At 37.0% G+C, this 17,744-nt stretch overlaps 1 protein-coding gene across 2 annotated transcripts in view; it reads right to left on the bottom strand.

Annotated features, from left to right (window-relative positions):
• LOC102314304 (CUB and sushi domain-containing protein 1) overlaps positions 1–17,744 on the bottom strand; it is a 451,203-nt gene that overhangs the window by 136,582 nt on the left and 296,877 nt on the right. For both annotated transcript variants that reach the window (XM_005915120.2, XM_005915119.2), the window contains exons 13-18: positions 14,442–14,624; positions 14,000–14,185; positions 6,533–6,673; positions 2,422–2,543; positions 2,216–2,288; positions 786–924 (exon numbers count right to left, since the gene is read on the bottom strand). In XM_005915120.2, coding sequence (XP_005915182.1) covers positions 786–924; positions 2,216–2,288; positions 2,422–2,543; positions 6,533–6,673; positions 14,000–14,185; positions 14,442–14,624 — 844 coding nt within the window. The remainder of the gene's footprint in view (positions 1–785; positions 925–2,215; positions 2,289–2,421; positions 2,544–6,532; positions 6,674–13,999; positions 14,186–14,441; positions 14,625–17,744) is intronic.

Genomic DNA, 17,744 nt, shown 5'->3' on the forward strand with positions numbered 1-17,744 from the left:
GGAGTTTTTCCTTCCCACTGTCGCCAAAGTGCTTGCTCATAGGGGGTCATATGATTGTTGGGTTTTTCTCTGTATCTATGAAGCGCCTTGAGGCGACTTTTGTTGTGATTTGGCGCTATATAAATAAAATTGAATTGAATTGAATTGAATTATTCTATTAAATAGCTAAAACACTTAAACACTAATTAACCCATTTGCATTAAGTTGGAGCTACAGGGCCTAATCAGTCGATTTTTGGGTCTAAGCATCAAATAGTAGATGATCCAGAAAAAGGATGTTGTATATCACCAACCTATCTAGTTGAACAGAAACCAAGGTTTGGGAGCTACTGACACACTGCAACAACGCGGTATCTGAATAATTATATCTGACCAGCTAAATGAAAAATTAACTAGCCTCTGCTTCAGAAGAAGTATGCTGAATCGTCCACAAATGAAATGTCTCATAGGCGATGAAGATAACTCGGCGTGTACGTCACATTTCAAAAAGACAAATTTCTGCTATTGCAGTTTCAGGCTACACTGCATCTGTCTGTGGCTTGTTTCCAGAAGAAAAAAAATTTAAAAAGCCAACATTAATCATTTACTGCAGCAGTAACTCACCAGCCTCATCTATATCTGACTACCTTATATTGCATATGAAAGACTGCCCAAGTAAAATATTAACTAAAGAATGCACTCCCTAACCGTACCATATTATCTAACCATTAACAGTCAAATTTCAACAATTTTTGAACAAACACATTTGACAAATCAGTCAACAGCATAGTTGAGTAATACACTTACTTGTCAAAGTGTATCTTTACAGCATGGTCTGCTTGTGCTTCAATCACCCACTGGCAGTTCAGAGAGTCTTTGTAAAAGGAGGGCCAACCAGGAGATAGCAAAACACCTGTAGGAGCTGTAAGATGCCCTCCACAGGGAGCTGGATGGAAACAAAGACCCCCACACACAACCACAGGAAATAAAATTAATAATTTTCTCCTTGTAAATGTCTGTAAATTGCTCCTATTTCATTAAGTTAGCAGATTAATTGTCTGCTCTGTTTATTTTATCATTCTAATCCACTCTGAATTTCTATATTTCATACATAAACATTTACCTTCAGAAATTACGGTGAGCCCATCATGTGCTAGAGTAAGCAATTTTGAGTTAGTGATGTTTGAAAAAGCCCAAAATAATTATCACATTATAATTTATAGGAGGAATTAAATATATTTATGCGTCAAATGGTGCCAAAAAATAACTCTCCGTTTCCCTGCACAAGCTGCAGGCAGCAAAACTGGCACATACCGTCACTACTTTATAGCTCAGTTCCAAAATTTCAATTATGACACATTAAAAAACAATAATTATCTCCCGTTGAGTTGTTTCTTTCAAATAAAATGAAATGTCAGACATCGTATCATGTTCGGTTTTTATTCTTATTCATTTTGAGTCTGTCTAGAACCTGAATTAAACATAAAAAACTCCAGACCTGGAATTCATGGTTTCTTCATTATTCATTGCTACAACATATAATTTGCAGTGGCTTGTCTTTTCAAGTAGCTCATACCTTTGCCTATTTGATTGCTCTCATAAATCCAGACTTTCAGCAAGAAAAGAAAAAAAAAAACACAGAATGCATACTGAAGGAGCAGTTTTTTTGGATGGGATCTTCAAGAACAGGAGAGATGATATTCTCTCGTACTCCATAGTTAAAAAGATGACCCCCCCATGTTCAATTTGATTTTGTCCTCTGCCTGATTTATTAACAACAGGCAACAATTGATAATGTCATTTAGACAATGCAATCAGGATGCAAGATGGGAAGGTTGCAAAGATAAACATACAAACGCTCACAGACTGGTGGGTGCCATTCACCTTCAAAAATTGTCGAAAAAGCAGAAAACTGACAATCCTGTTATTATCACTTCCACATATCTGCAACCTAATAGTACATCTTTGTCTTTCGGTGTCTAAATAAATGAATATGTGTCCCTGAAGAGCTTTGGTACAACATGTGCCAGTCTCATTTAAAGATTATTCTTTAGAAAGAATGATGTGTCCAGACTGCAAGGCTAAAATCAATTAAAAGAGAAAATGTAATTGTTCCAAAGGTGCATAAACACACTTGAGCTGTATGGTAATCGCTAAAATAGTTGAATGTCTTGTGGAACATTATACTCCTATATACAGTAAACAGTTCTTATGTGTAGGTGTCTGCTTAGGTTTACCTTCACAGCGAGGTACAGCTGCAGACCAGACAACATTTCCATCCTGAATAATGCAGGTGACCTGATCGGACCCCTGGAAATACACGATTTAAAGAAATGTTACATTTATACTAGGTTTTACCACACAACTATGGACACCGATTATGACAATCATTTCAAAATTGTGTTAAAAAAGTGTGATAATGATACTTTCAAATGATTATTACCTGAGTCCGAATGAATCCTTGATCACAGCGAAACGCCACTGAGCTGCCAAGCTGAAACTGGTCACCGTACCTCTGACCATTTACTGGGACTCCTGGGTCATGGCATTCATTCTGACCAAATGCTACAGAGAGAAAATAACCAGAGAAAAGTTAAAACTGGGGCTAAGACACATAAGATTGAATTACTGTATCAAACAGGGGCAAATTAATTTGAAAAGGAAAGAACAAAGATGTAATCTGAAAAAAAGAGAAAGCTGGCAGATTGCAACTACACTCTGGTTAAGTGGTTCAAAATATGTATGCATATTTATTCATTTGAGCAGTTTTTACCAGTTTTTTCAATTTATTTTAATACCGAAAAATTGGTTCTGCCAGAGGAAAAAAATGAAACCGCTGCTGTATCACTGTCAGTGAATGTGACATCTCCACTGATATGGAAATATGGGAATGGAATTATCTTTATGTGGACTCAACCTTGTCATGTTAAGCTTATATTATCCCCATTCCAGAGATTAACCTGATCCCACCCAGAGCACACACCCAGTGATTGGACATGTCTCAGGTTGATTAGCTGCTGATGGAGGGAAATGGGAGCAGTGAGAGAAAGGAGAGGACGTAGGGAAAAAAATGAGAGCCACAAGGGAAATGGCAGGTACACAAACAAAAATGCACATATACTGTATATTACATACAGTCTTGTAGCAGTATTCAAATATGTGTTCAAATATGCATGTAGAGAAAGTACTATATAGGCCAAAGGCAGACACAGATAAAGTAGCCCTTGCACTCCTTCAACAACCTGATATTATAGAAGAGGAAGAAAAGACTAGAAGATATGTATGAGAAAAAGCACGAAATGCCAGCATACAAAATATTCAAATGATATGTTTAAACCAATACAGTCATTGTTTTGAACCCAGTAGAAGATAAAAAAAGGCCAACTAAGGCTGAAGAAGCTAAGAAGAAGCCATAGTGACAGGGAAAGGTAGAAACATATGGCATAAAAAAAAGGAAAAAATAAAAACTAAATGATATTTCGGCTATGACAGAGAAAAGATGAACTCAATAAGATAAGAATAACTATGCATCTTACAGTGAATGCATTTTGTAATTTAAAATTTTGAGTAAACCATTTGTTAGTAAGATGTAAACATTTTAAAGATTAGCTGTAGTTAGTGAGGAAATAAGAATTTTGACATTAAGGAGCAATATGCACTAAAGTTAGCAGGCTAACCAGCTAGACCAGGCTTGGCCAACTCCAGGCCTCGAGGGCCGGTGTCCTGCAGGTTTTAGATCTCACACTGGGTCCACAATATTGTCAACAATGTCAATGCTGTCAAGAATGTCAACAATATTGTATAATGTGGGAAAGTCTCAGATTGGTCTAACTCTAGACTTATTTATTCAGAGTTTTTACTTATCCCAAGAGTCTAAATCTGTTCCATGTATAAATTTATTCTTGCATTGTTTTGTAGTTGAAGTGGACATCTGATTCATTAGGTCAGGGATGGGCCAACTCCAGGCCTCAAGGGCGGGTCCTGCAGGTTTTAGATCTCACCCTGGGTCAACACACCTGAATCAAATGATTAGTTCGTTACCAGGCCTCTGGAGAACTTCACGACATGTTGAGGAGGTAATTTAGCCATTTAAATCAGCTGTGATGGATCAAGGACACATCTAAAGCCTGCAGGACACCGACCCTCGAGGCCTGGGTTTGGACACCACTGAGCTAGACCCAAGTAGTTCCACTTTCTACCTCAAGGGACAATAGTGAGTCCAGTCTCTTTTTGCCCAAAGTATGTTTTAGTTTAAAACAAATTGTTAAAGAAACAAAAAGTGAACATATATAAGGTCAAAATTGTTTTTTGGAAATGATCATCTTCTTCCCTCTGAAAGTGATAAAAACAGAATTTGGATATATTCCATTTTAAATATATCATTAATAACCTTAGCTGTCATAGGCTAAAGCACATTTTTACGCATGATGTCCTCATAAAATATTGGATCAATTTATTTGTAGGATAAATTCAAATCTGCGAACAGTTATTGGCTCCCAGTGCACCGCTTTCACCAAATAACTGCACAGTCTTGCATTCATTCTTGAGTTTCTAACACAATTCATACAAATATACCCACAGCATAACCTCTTGATATTCATATATGCATTAAAATGTTAATAGACCAAATTACTGAAACAGCACAATATGTTTGATATTTTAAGTCCCAGTGTAGAATTTATGTCATCAGGTTTTCAAATTACATTTTCAAAAAGTTTCACCACTAAAAACTACATGAATGTATTTCAGCATTCTTCTTTTCTGCCAGGTAAAAAGTTTGAGAGGCATTTAATTTAATATGATTTTTATTTAACTACATATTCATTTTTCGTTTGAGGTGCATCAAACCTTTCATTTGTGTTAGGATTTGAAATAGTACACTTTTTTATACACACACACACACACACACACACACACACACACACACACACACACACACACACACACACACACACACACACACACACTATTTTCATTTGTCAAATGCCACCTCTAAAGGAAGAGCCAAAGACAAGGTCATTTGGGAGGCAGTGTGTGAAATGGTGCAAAACTGCATGGTAATCACACTGAATGAATCTGAATCACTCAGGCAGAACTAGTTCAGCTTAGAGTGGATAAATATACAGGATGGAGTAGCTGGGTTCAAACTCTGACAATGGGACAGGCTTAACTGGGTGAAAGTTGAGTAAGATATGCATATGTAGCTTGCCATCACCAGTGTGTGAATGTGTGTGTGAATAGGTGGATGACTGGATGTGTAAAGCGCTTTGGAGTCCTTAGGGACTAGTAAAGCGCTATACAAATACAGGCCATTTACCATATAGGATCAGTCAAGCAGAAGAAGTCAAACAGGACAGGTTAAGGTAACGTCAGGTGCAGTAATGCTGATGTCGGTATTATATTAATCATAACGAAGTGCCATTCTGAGGTGGTTAGCATATGAAAAGGTATTTTACTCTGAGCTATATTTAATATGGATCTTAACTAGTATATGAAGATACTAGCTATACAACAAGCTCCGGAAGCAAATCCTCAGAATTTAGTTGTAAATTTAGCTTATATGTTTTAAAGATGTGCATTGAGTTACATAGCAATACTCAGCTTGATAATCAGTAAATCATTTGTTTATTAAAAAAAAGGGACACTCACTAGGATCTACCCTAGAACATAATGTATAGCAGTATGTTGACAACTGATTTCTGCTTTTGTCTCTGATTACATGGTGGTAGAAGTGTTGCATCTCAGTTTTACTGTTGGAATGTCCGTATTGTTTAACAAATTTCTGCTATCAAAACTCCACTGAAGTGGCCCTGGAAGTATTCTTAATAAAAATTTGTCAAAGTGTCAAAACGACATGCTATCATTTGTCAGAAGAACTGCTGGGGAAAAAATGACAGTTACTTAAAAAAAATTAAAACCAAATTCAAATACAACAATGAGGTAGTACGCTGGTAGAGATCTCAATGGATATTTGGTTGGTTGCAAAGAGGCTGCTACCCCAAATCCTCTTTGTGACTAGTAGACTATCATAGTCACTGCAGTATGCACAGAAGACAGAGATCTTTCTGCTAATACTCAATAACTACTCACGGAGTAGCTGAAAAATGGGAAAAAATTGCAGCAGAGAGCCGAAATAGAGGACATCCACCAACACATTTCAAATGGTGCATCTTTACTTCAATGCAAATCCATTTCTGGTTTTCATCATGCTTTTCACAAGAGTTTCTGAGTTTTTGCAGACAAATCTGCATCTTCCATGCAAACTACAAGCAATCACAGTAATCTGCAGGCAACCAAGAAGGTTTTCAGTGCACAATTCATACCACTTTGCAACCGATTTCACCTAGTGTCAGTCTCCAGGGACCACTGTAGAAGCACAGATTTTTCCTAGTGCCAGTGGGCTACTGACTAGTCTCTTTGTTTGCAACCTCCAGTAACCGCTCACCAACTGGTTGAGATTGCACATTTTCCCCCAGTGACTTAGTAAACTAAGGGTGTTTACTGCGGCCTAAACAACAAATGGACTGAGCGATAAGTAGGTAGTTGATACTTACTGGTATAGCTGATATTGAAGCCCTTTCCAGTATTTGAATGATCAGACTGAAATTCCAGTCTCATGATGTGACCGTTTGAGGCGATCTGTGATGGAACATCTTTTCCTGAGAATGTCCCAAATGTTGTTGGCTCAGACAGACCTAAAATCAAGCACAATTTAAACATTATTTTAGAGAGACATTTAATATTGCTTATCTAATTTATCCTGTATAAAATCAGGCCAGACTTGGAAAGAGAAAGGCTCATCCCAAGGGAGCTCAAAGAGGTGAATTAGGTGTAATTAGGGTTAAGAGAAAACAAAACACTGAGATGATTTAGCAGTTCCTGACACACTTGCTAAATGCTTACTAATATGCATGATAAGCACATAATGCTTTATTTAAGCATTAGAAGTAGAAGTGCCAAAGTATGAAATGTATTCATGGAGTAACAAATTATTGACATTCAAATAACTGACAATCTAAATGAATGTAAATGATTAAGCTGGTCCTGGTAAAGCCTAACAACTGTTGTGAGTTTTAATGAGAACAACAAGAAAAGTCTGTTAAAATGTCAATGTTAACTATAGGCTGCTGAAGGATAACTTGCTTCTCTGCATGCTTAGAATTTAAAACAACAACAACAACAACATAAAAAAAAATAGGAAGAAATCTCCAGTAAAAGTAGACAGTCTTCCATACTGAATGCACTGTATAGTAACAGTTACTACTAAATAGTACTAGATGTAAACATGCCTAGTACAGAGAGACAAGAAAGGCATTCATTCATGACCCTTTAACTTGTTAACTGAACAAAAATGGCATTATCCCGCGGACACCTATCTCGAAGATTATTTCCAATTTCCAATTTTGAACACTCATAGCATGAAAGCAACACCTGTGCACTATCGCATTGGTCCAAATAACAAGCAAGAAACCTGAAGATCCGAGTATAAAAGGAAACCAGACACACATTAGTGTGTCATGCTTGCCAAAAGATGATACATAGAAGCTCTTTTGTACAGATGCTGCATTTGAGTGAATGCCCAAGAGACTAATATCAGGTGACTGTGGTGTCTGGGTCATTGATGGTATTGCACCTCAATGAGTATTGAACCATGTATTTCCGGACAATTCCATCACCATGGGAAGGAGCATTATCTTGTTCCAAGTACTCATCATCCCCTCAGGGCACATCATTGCAATGAATAGCATAACTTAGCTGGTATGTTTCAGTGTGCTCCAACACTGAGGTATCACTAGACAGTCATAAAAGGACGCACTCTATATGAGTTGAATAGTCTGAAACTTCCACCCCTTCGCCTGTACTGCTGTAATCATACATCACCTCAGGTCTGTCTAAGACATTTGTGTCACAGCATCAGACCATTTACTGCAAAAAGTAGTTATAAACTTTTGTTTGGAAGAAGATATTCTACTCTTCAGTGCGCTCCCCAGTGATCCAAGCAGCAACGACAGAATCAGGGGGGAGTGTCATAAAAACTGGACTACAGCACATAGAAAAGCAACTTTCCAGGTTGAGATCACTGGGATATGTACATATACTCTATAAAAAAGGATCCCAAAATGGTAATGAAAGAATATAACAAGTCACAGGAAACATCTGCAGTCTCTGGTGCATGGGTAAGAGAAATACACAGGTGGTAATTATTGTGGTCATGGACAGCTATAAATTTCCCTTGTTCATGTGGCTCAATGTCTTATGTTTTGAACCAGATATATAACCACAGTGGTACAAACAGGCCTTTAAAGAAAAGTATGGGAACGTATGGATCTACAAAGACAAAAATAAAGGGGCTTTTACAGAGATGGAAAAAGTACAGACATTCTGCACTTAATACTTTTTATACAGTATTCTGTACAAACACTACTGTTAAAAATACTCCAGTAAAAGTTGTACTGAGTACAAGTAAGTAAAAGAAAAAAGTACAGGCTCTGAAATGTATTCAAAGTAAGAAAGTAAAAGTAGCTCTTCAGAGGAAACAGGAAAATGTGTATAGTCAATGGTTTAAGTGGGATTCAGCAGGTGCAGATAATGCTCAGTGTGGACAAAAGAATCATAACTCACAATGATTTCTATTAAGAGCTCCAACAGATTTTCTTAGTGTACAGACTGTGGTCAGCTGACCTCCTGCTCTTTGTGGACATACACAACTGAATTCAACTAGATGTCAGCAGATGTTTCATGAGTTGTCTTGGCTGATTTCTATCCTCTACACTGACTGGCTGTCTTTTTTTTTCTAAATGGTATAAAATTGGTATGAAGGTGGATTTCAGTCAATGAATCTAAGCATCATCATCTAAAATCTACTCTGCTACACTTGATGTAACCCAACTCTGAGCATGAAACCACAGATACTGTGCACCAGTCACACACAGTTCTTTACTTTAAATCCATCACAGTACAGCCAACTAACCTGTTTATTCTGCAGTAACCTGTATTTTTTATGCAGCCTTTAAATTACACAGTTAGTCCACTCAGTTTGATTTACAGCATGTTTCACAAAATGAAAAAAGCATGATGTCACATATTCAAAGACCACTGAGCAGTCCTTACCTATAAATCTGACCTCTCTTCTTCCTCTCCTCCCCTGTGTTTCTTATCTTTCTCTATCTCTGAGTGACGTTAGCCCTCTATCTTTTCTCTCTCTGGGATATACAGCAGCTGGACCTTTAGCTAGCAACACACTGTACGACAAACCTCTCTGCAATTGACAAATTTCAAATGCAACGGCGACGGCTCAACAAACATCTGCAAACACACTGATCTTTGTTGAACTCACAATAATTTGAAATGACCTGCCCTTTAAAAAAAGGGCTCCTCTTCAGCAGGGTAGATAGATGCTGAAGTACTGCAACCACAACTTAAGGATACCTGTTTCCGGGTATTGTGGAAAAAAATACCCCCCCCGACTTTTGCACACGTCAAAACTACTTAAGTAAATTACAGATACCTAAAACATTGTGCTTAAGTACCGTAACGAAGTATTTATACTTCCCACCTCTGGCTATATATATATATATTAGTACAGAACCTCTGAGCCATACATTGGAAACTTTGCTGAGACTGGAGGGATTTAAACACAAATGTTGAAATTTTACAATGATCCCTTATCACGTGGTGAATTTCAATAAATATTAAACAACATATATCACATAAATCTGCAATGTGACTTATTTTAGGCCAGCAGCGTGATCGTGTGCTTTTGCTTGTAGCACAATAATAATTTCATAAGAACATCTCTATAGTGTAATGTACACGTCAACTCCATTTGTAACCATTTAAAACTATGATCCATTTTTTATTATTATTACACAACCGAACACATTGCATTAGCACATCTGCAGAACTCAGATGAAAGAGTCAGATTGCGTGATCCCCACAGTAGTCCTGGTCAGTTGTGGAGCACAAGGTTTGGCTTAAATACTGAGGATGACGCCAGATTGCATCAGGTGGCAGATTCCTGAAAGTCTGGCAGGGCATATCAGAAAATCACCTTGTAATTTATTTCTCAACTGAAAGTGATGAAATGACATATATATATTTTTACAAATATCCAGAATTATTTATTTTATATACGTGGCAAAGAGAGCACTGAAAATGGAAATACTATTTAAATCTCACCAATTATGAATTTCATTTTCTTAGATTATATTAGATTCTGATGATATTATTTGGATATTATTTGCACGATGGCAACACCAGGTTGCCAAACACTCTGCCTTCTCACTGTACATCTTTCCATCAGCTTTCACAATCATCTATGAAAAAACCCCACCCTTGGTGAATTTGTAGAGTTAAACAATGATTTTGCAGATACTGAGGATGTGTTTTGTTTTTTCAGCTATTTCTGTGTCTAGACACTTACATAATACCAAACAGGAAGCGATGGTCTGCATGCCTCAATCAGGATCTTGACACTCGTATGGTGTAGCACAGCACACCTCCATGTTTCACCACTTCAAATTGCAAGAATTTCCTGTTTAGTGTAACTACAGCATCAGCAGCAGCCAACACTCTCTCAGTGTCACTGTCCTGTATCTGCAGCAGTCTTCATGGGGGATTTTTATTGATCTGTTGGACAAGCCTGGGTGGAATATAGGAACATTTTTAAGGTGATTTATAAAGGAACACTACATATAGCATATGCACGCTGGTATGGATGCTGAATATCATTATCATTATTTTGACTTTTCTGCAACCTTCTTTTTTTTGCCTTTTGCTTGTACATAAACTTTTAATACAGATGTTACTCAATTTTTAACTTCATTTAAATATGGAGGTAATGTTTGTCTAAAGTTGCTGTTTTGGTCACTTTCTTCTTCTGCAGCAATTTCTTCTGCGGAGGTGAGAAGTGCTGCTGTAATTGCTTTTCTGGTCAATAAGTGTATTAATCTTCTGACATTCCAGTGAACCAGCTGATGCTTTGATTACAGGTTTTGCGGTGAAAAAGCTATTACAATGCATATGTGTAGGGTTTTTTTTTTAGTTGGCTATTTTAAAAGTGCAGATATAAACAGATACACTGGAATGAGATGAAATGTATTGACCATCGCTAAAAGCCTGAAAACTGACAGTTTCTTACTATTGACTTTATGAAATTCATATGAATTTTTAAAGGTAACAGAGATGGCAATGGAAATCAATGTAAGCTGACATCACTTCAAGGGACAGAAAGGGAGTTTCAAGACCACTTCACTGATAAAGATGCTGTTCTTCACAACACTCCCATAGAAACTTTTCTTTTTATTTCCTTCTTGACTTGAATTTTAGGATCCAATGCACTTAGACACAATTAAGCTACACAGTAACCGAGTTGTAAAGTGCCAGCCTCTTTAGTCTCTAGCAACTCAAAAGCCCTTTCACTTATTCATTATTACATTGATAGGCGAAAGACCAGGAAGGAAATAGAATCAACGTAACAATAGCTAAAAGAGTGCCAAGATCCTACGTTATCTTATCTAAGTGGAGAGATTTAGAGAAAAGCCTTTGTAATAGTCTGTCACTATCTTCTCTTATATTAGATGACAATAATGGCTTTCTGATTAAGTTAACCATTTACATGCCATTCAAAATGTAGCCCAAAGTGTCATCTTTTTTTTTTTTGCATGGATTTCATGCTGCTGTTGCCCCACTCAGAGGATTTATGGGTTATTACGGAGGTTCCTTTGTTCACTTTTGTTTGCCATTTGTGATTTCATGTTCTTTTATTCAGAAATACAAAAGAAGGCAAGTTCATAAGTGTCAAGTTGATATAAAACCTTCAGTGAATAGAAATCTGATTTCTTTTCTATAAAGGCATAAAAGCAGAGTTTGAGTGATTGCCTCTGCTGCATAATTCAATGATATTTTAGACATTTGATTATGTGACACGAGGACATATAATTAGACACTGCCAATCAATCATCGGCAATGAATTGGCATCAATAAATCTTTGTAAATATTTGTTTGTGTTCATCAGCCCAAGAACCGATAACCGATTAATAAGCATAATCTGTGAAAAGTGGATGTTCAATTAGTAGCTAACCTTATGAAAAACAATTATTGGGTGCAGTAATGGTGAATACTCCAGGGAAAATCAGGTAGCATGCAAACCACCACGTTTCTCTACCTCAGTTTGTTGGTATGGAAAAACTACAGGCATACAGAATGAGCTTTAAGCCATCCATTTATTTCTCACTTCAGCGCTGAAGTACAGTTAATTTGGAAAATGTGGTTAATTGGGATATACTATGAGGATTTTTGGATACTCAGCAGAATTTTTTTTTATTGGAAATTTTGGACTTTCAGTAAGTTTTTTGGTGATGTAAGATTTGTGCCTGAAAATAAACGTGCTTGCATTGCACAGCCCTGCATTAGAGCCTGCGCTATAGCTTACATCAGCAATATTCACTCATGTTATGTCACCCTTGATTTCTGGAATTTTCCTTCAGCTTACTGTCTATATAAAGAAGAAGAATGTAAGGACATATTTTGAAGCCACCGCTGGCATTAAAAGTTTTAGCGCTGGAATTGCCCTTTTAAAGCAGAAGGCTGTCACACAAAACACAATAATGACAGTTCTCTGTGTGCCATCCTCAACTTTCACAGGCTGGCAGCAGTAGATAGAAAAAAGGCTCATAAGGAGAGAGCAACAGGCACCACTGCAGAAAACCAGCGCACATGTCCAAAAGATATGTTTTATTCTGCATTACAGGACAGACAACACTGAACTGTGACCTAATTCTGACTTTTGTAAATAAATTGTTATGAAATTTGAATTTAAAGTTTCTATACCTTGAATAAATATGTCATAATAAATGTTTAGAGATTTACATGGTTGAATTTAGATGAAAGATTACTTTTTAAACAAATTTATGCAAATCCAAAAAAGAAGATGAAAATATATATTTTTTAAGCAATTTCATGAAGGATTCCAAAAAGAGTACAGGAATCGTGCATCAGCATCAGAATAATGCTTTATCTGTATCATTATGGGAATTTATTTAAATGTTATATATATATATATATATATATATGACTGACTTTAGATGGATTTTCTGTTCCTGAAGGCACAGATACACTGTGGTTTCCTTGTGACAGAGATTTATCACCAGTCAGAGCAAACTGGAAGACTTCAAAGCAATAACTGAACTGATTTCAGTTAGCCCATTGTAACAGCGATAATTGCCCTGTAATTTAAAAAAGGTTCTACAGAGACAAAAAAAAAAAAGAATAGTGCTAGTCAATTATACACAAGTTCATCTTTAATGATCACCCAGTCAAACATGGGCTTGACTTGATTCAGTTTAAATCAATAACCTTTATTACAATGGGGAACAGCAATCTAATTGCTCTGTGTTTTATGTGAAGTGGAAAGCTATGCAAGTGTTGAAATGATAAATATTACATTACAACTACACATCCAGTGTGCCCATCATTCATCAACCCATCAATGAGATCCACTCAGCAATTCTCTTTACCAGCTGATACAGGATTTAATAGCTGCGAATTTCAGAAACACTCCCAACCTCCCCGCTCCACCCCACCACCACATATGTCTTTTTCACCTATTTCAATTGGTCACACAGACCAATATTTATGCCATAAGATAAATACATATGCACAATGATTAACAAATGTATTAGATCACCTGTCATGAAAAAAAAAAAAATAATTGTAGAACTGCACTAAAAACATTAAAAATAACTGTTTTTATTTTTTTTACTTCATGGTTAAAAACAATAATTATTTTTAGCATTAAAATGTCATTTCAATTAAAGAGCTTGCACATACTGGTGGATTAACCATTACAGAAACATTAAAAAACAATTTAGGTGATTACAAATACTGTTAATTTAGAGCAGCTGTAGCATAAACTTTACTCTGGGTGGCAGCCTAATAAATTTGTTAAGTACTGTATACTGAGGTTTACCTCTTAAAACCCCACCACAAAAGAACAGAGCAAAATATAAACATGCAGTTACCTTCATCTTTGACCACCAACCAGTCGAACTGTGGCTCCAGGTCAAAGTCAGAGAAGAGGAGATGAATGCGGCTTCCCGGTTCAGAAATGATCAACCACACACAATTCAGGTTGTTTCCATATTCCTCTGGGTAGTTTGGGGACAATACAGTCCCTGATGGGGCCGTGAAGTTGAAAAAACATGAGACTAGAAAGAAAGAAAGAAAGAAAGAAAGAAAGAAAGAAAGAAAGAAAGAAAGAAAGAAAGAAAGAAAGAAAGAAAGAAAGAAAGAAAGAAAACAGCATGTTACTTTTTCAGGTAGCTGGCTGAGAGTGAAAACAGAAAGGCAGACGCTGACAGACAAAGTACAAAAGCAAGCAAGAAAAAACAACGATAATAAAAAATTAAATATGAAAACAAACAGAAAGAACAACTAGCACAGACACAGAAATGGTAGACTTACAGACACAACTGGGTTTATTGCCAGACCACTGATTATTGTGCTGGCATGTGATGGTTCTTTCTCCCACAAGTTCAAAGGCTGCCTGACAAAAGAAGGTCAACACGTCACCATGTTGAAAGCGGTCACCGCTACGGCGACCGAATGCAGGCACCCCAGGATCGCCGCAGCCGCCTCGTTCGATCTCTGTAATACACAAATGCAGAAAGTCACATTTTATTTCGATAATCAACGTCATGTACATGTTAGTTTTTAGATAAGGCGTTGTTTGGCCTGTATTTGCGAGGACGAGTTAAATGGCAATGGCATGCATACACTGATTTTGAGATAGCATGTGTATTAAATCAATGCAAACTCGGCAACAGATTACAAGATGGCCTTGAAATAATTTAAATAAATGTTCCACGTTACAAGGTTGCTGTAAAAGCTACCTTTTTAGGAAAATTGAGCATGTACAATATTTTCTTTTCACCCCCAGCTGTTCGCAGCATATGGCTGCTCCTCCCTGAGCCTTGTTCTGTTGGAGGCCTACTGTCATCTGATCGTTGAGGATTTCTCTGTATTATTGTAAGGTCTTTAACCTACAACATAAAGTGCCCTGAGGTAACTTGTTGTGATTTGGTACAACGTAAATAAAGTTGAATTAAACTGAATTGCATCCAAAAGTATAGAGAGTGAATCAGCTTAAATCAAATAAGCTTAAGGTCCTTCTAGACTTGCCAGATATAATTGTAGCAAATGGATCAAATTCTTTGGATAAAAATAATACAGAAACAGAAACATTTATTTGCCATTTCACAAGGGCTTATTTAAAATCAACTTCCTTGAAAAATGGGGGCAAGAAACAGACAAATGCATTTGAACTGATAATGACACATGCAAAAGGGTAAACAACAAAGCTATGCCAAAAATCAGGACAAAATATGTATACAAAATATACCCCCCAGAAAAACAGACAAAAAGGAGAATTATGATTTGGCTTAAGAATATCCGGAATGTTTCGTTTATTGTGTTTGTTTTTGAACGAGTCAGGAAAATTCAAATGGGCTCTTTTCAAGCTGTCTGAATGCAAAGGCTTCAGTCAGAAGGGGGTGATGTTATTGCTTTATGGAGCAGAAAGCGAAGCGAACATGTCTAGCATCAGTTATATTACACTGTTGCGTTAAGAAGTGAAATGCAACCTGAAATTCAACGGGCAAAACTTCATTTTGTTTCCTACCTCAAAGCTAATTACCATCAAGGTAATTGTGGTGTAATTCAGCTCTAATTGTGAACAGCCAAACAATAAGTGGAGACGCACAGGTAGATGAAAACACACACACTGATTCATGCACACTCTTGTTAAGTAATCAGCAGGAGGTGGAAATTGAACAGAGCAGTGCTAATGTTTGTGACGTGGTATAAAATATGACTTCCCCTACTTCCCTTGTGCACATTTTAAGACACATACAGTATGTTGTGCCTGCCCTGTGTTCTCTTATTTACACCCTTTCCTCTGTCTCTGGCAGTACTCCTTTTAAATAGTTCCTGTTCTTCTCTTCCATTATGCATCTTCTTATTGCTCCAGGTCTCTAAGTCTGATACACTGTGTTTTATTGGCATTGGTGTCACATTAGCAGTACTGTCGACCTGGCCTGCAATCCTGTTCTATTCATTTGTGACTCATTTTTATCCCTTCTTCTCTTAATGGGAGTGTGTTTTTTATCCATCCCATTCCCCTCGCTCCCCTACTTTAAAATTTGACATTCTACCAGACGTCTGTCATCTTGTAACACATGCTCCACCATGCTGCTGGATTCGCTTTGGGCAAACACATCTCAAGGTGAGATGTGTGTATGTGTTCAACACTTTTGCTATCTTCTGGGATGTAACTGCACCCACAAGAACAGAATACTCAAAGAAGCAGGAGGCATGTTGGTGGCCCATAGCTAGCTGTCACGCAGTTGATGAGTGTCAGGATGGATATCAGCAATCTTGAGCCCCCGGTAAGTCTGCCATTATCATTGTAAATGCTTCTCTCTTCTGAGCTGTTTCTTTCTAATGTTACTTTTTAGACTTTTACTGAAGTGAAGATTATATATTTACATCTGAACAAAAATATTTTACGCTTCTTTTTTCCTATGCTCAGAGCCACACACTGCACACAGTGCCTCTTACAAGCAATCTAAGTACATAATTAAAAAGCAAATAAAAAATCTGAATGAATAAAATAAAGATCAGAATCGTGTTTAGTGTATTTTAATGCCAACAATTTGTTTCAAATAAACTTGCTTGATGTATTATTTGTTGTATCATTAACAGTCAAATATCAAAAAGTGAAGTATAAAAGTTTTTTTTTTGTTTTATTTCAGTACTTCAAATTGAAATGCAGATCTACTACCTAAAAAATAAAAAATTATATGCTGATACTTCTTACATGGTTCAATCTTAAAGGCATTCAGTCCAGATTTTTCATTTATTACATTCATTCAAGATTGCACAATTTATAATGTTGCACTTCTGATGACAGTTACATTTGTCTGAAAGCCTCAATTATCATAATGTGCTGCGTGTTTATGACACTAACTCTGTCTTTCTTTAGTAATCGCGAACACACACGCACACACAGCAGGCAAGATTTCACAAGTGCAACGTGATGCCAAAAACAAGACACACATTGAGTTTCCCTTCAGGGTTGAAAATGTAAGCATGCTCAAGGGGTAACACTGATCAAAGGTTGTTACGTGGTGACATTATCCTTTTTGACAGTATCACAGTATTAACGCAAGGACACACTCACAACATACACCACAGGCACTTGTTCGGCTGGCCAGACAGGGGGGGGGAAGCAGAAACTACTGCATCAAGTCTGCAAAGTTTTGTTTTTTTTTAGTTTTGGGGTTTTTTTTCTTTCCTTTCAGTTTTGTCATATGTCATAGCCTTGTAATTTATATAAAGTGGATCAAATAGGAGTTTTGAGTCATGAGCCCCGGCATTAGGACAAATACAAAACATATAAAATCAGTGGTCAGTGGTAGGCTCATATTAAGCCAAAGAGCAACATAATGCTCAGTGTCTCTCATCACAGTTACACATGCACAGATTTTCTATAGTTCAGTAGACCGTTCGTATCCCTTTGAAAAGTAATTGACCCTGGAAAACTTCACTGAATCAAACACAGCAAAGCAAAACAAGAGCATAACCTTTGTCCCTGTTTCTCTTTCTGGCTCTCACAAACTCCTCTGGTCTGTCCGGGACTTGACTTTGTCTCAGATGATTTGTCATTTTTAGTCATTTTTAGGCCCTGACAAGCATTTTTTTTTTTTT

The sequence above is a fragment of the Haplochromis burtoni genome, unplaced genomic scaffold (assembly GCF_018398535.1).
Source record: "Haplochromis burtoni strain Fernald_Lab_line unplaced genomic scaffold, NCSU_Asbu1 Contig_11, whole genome shotgun sequence".
Classification (NCBI taxonomy): Eukaryota; Metazoa; Chordata; class Actinopteri; order Cichliformes; family Cichlidae; genus Haplochromis; species Haplochromis burtoni.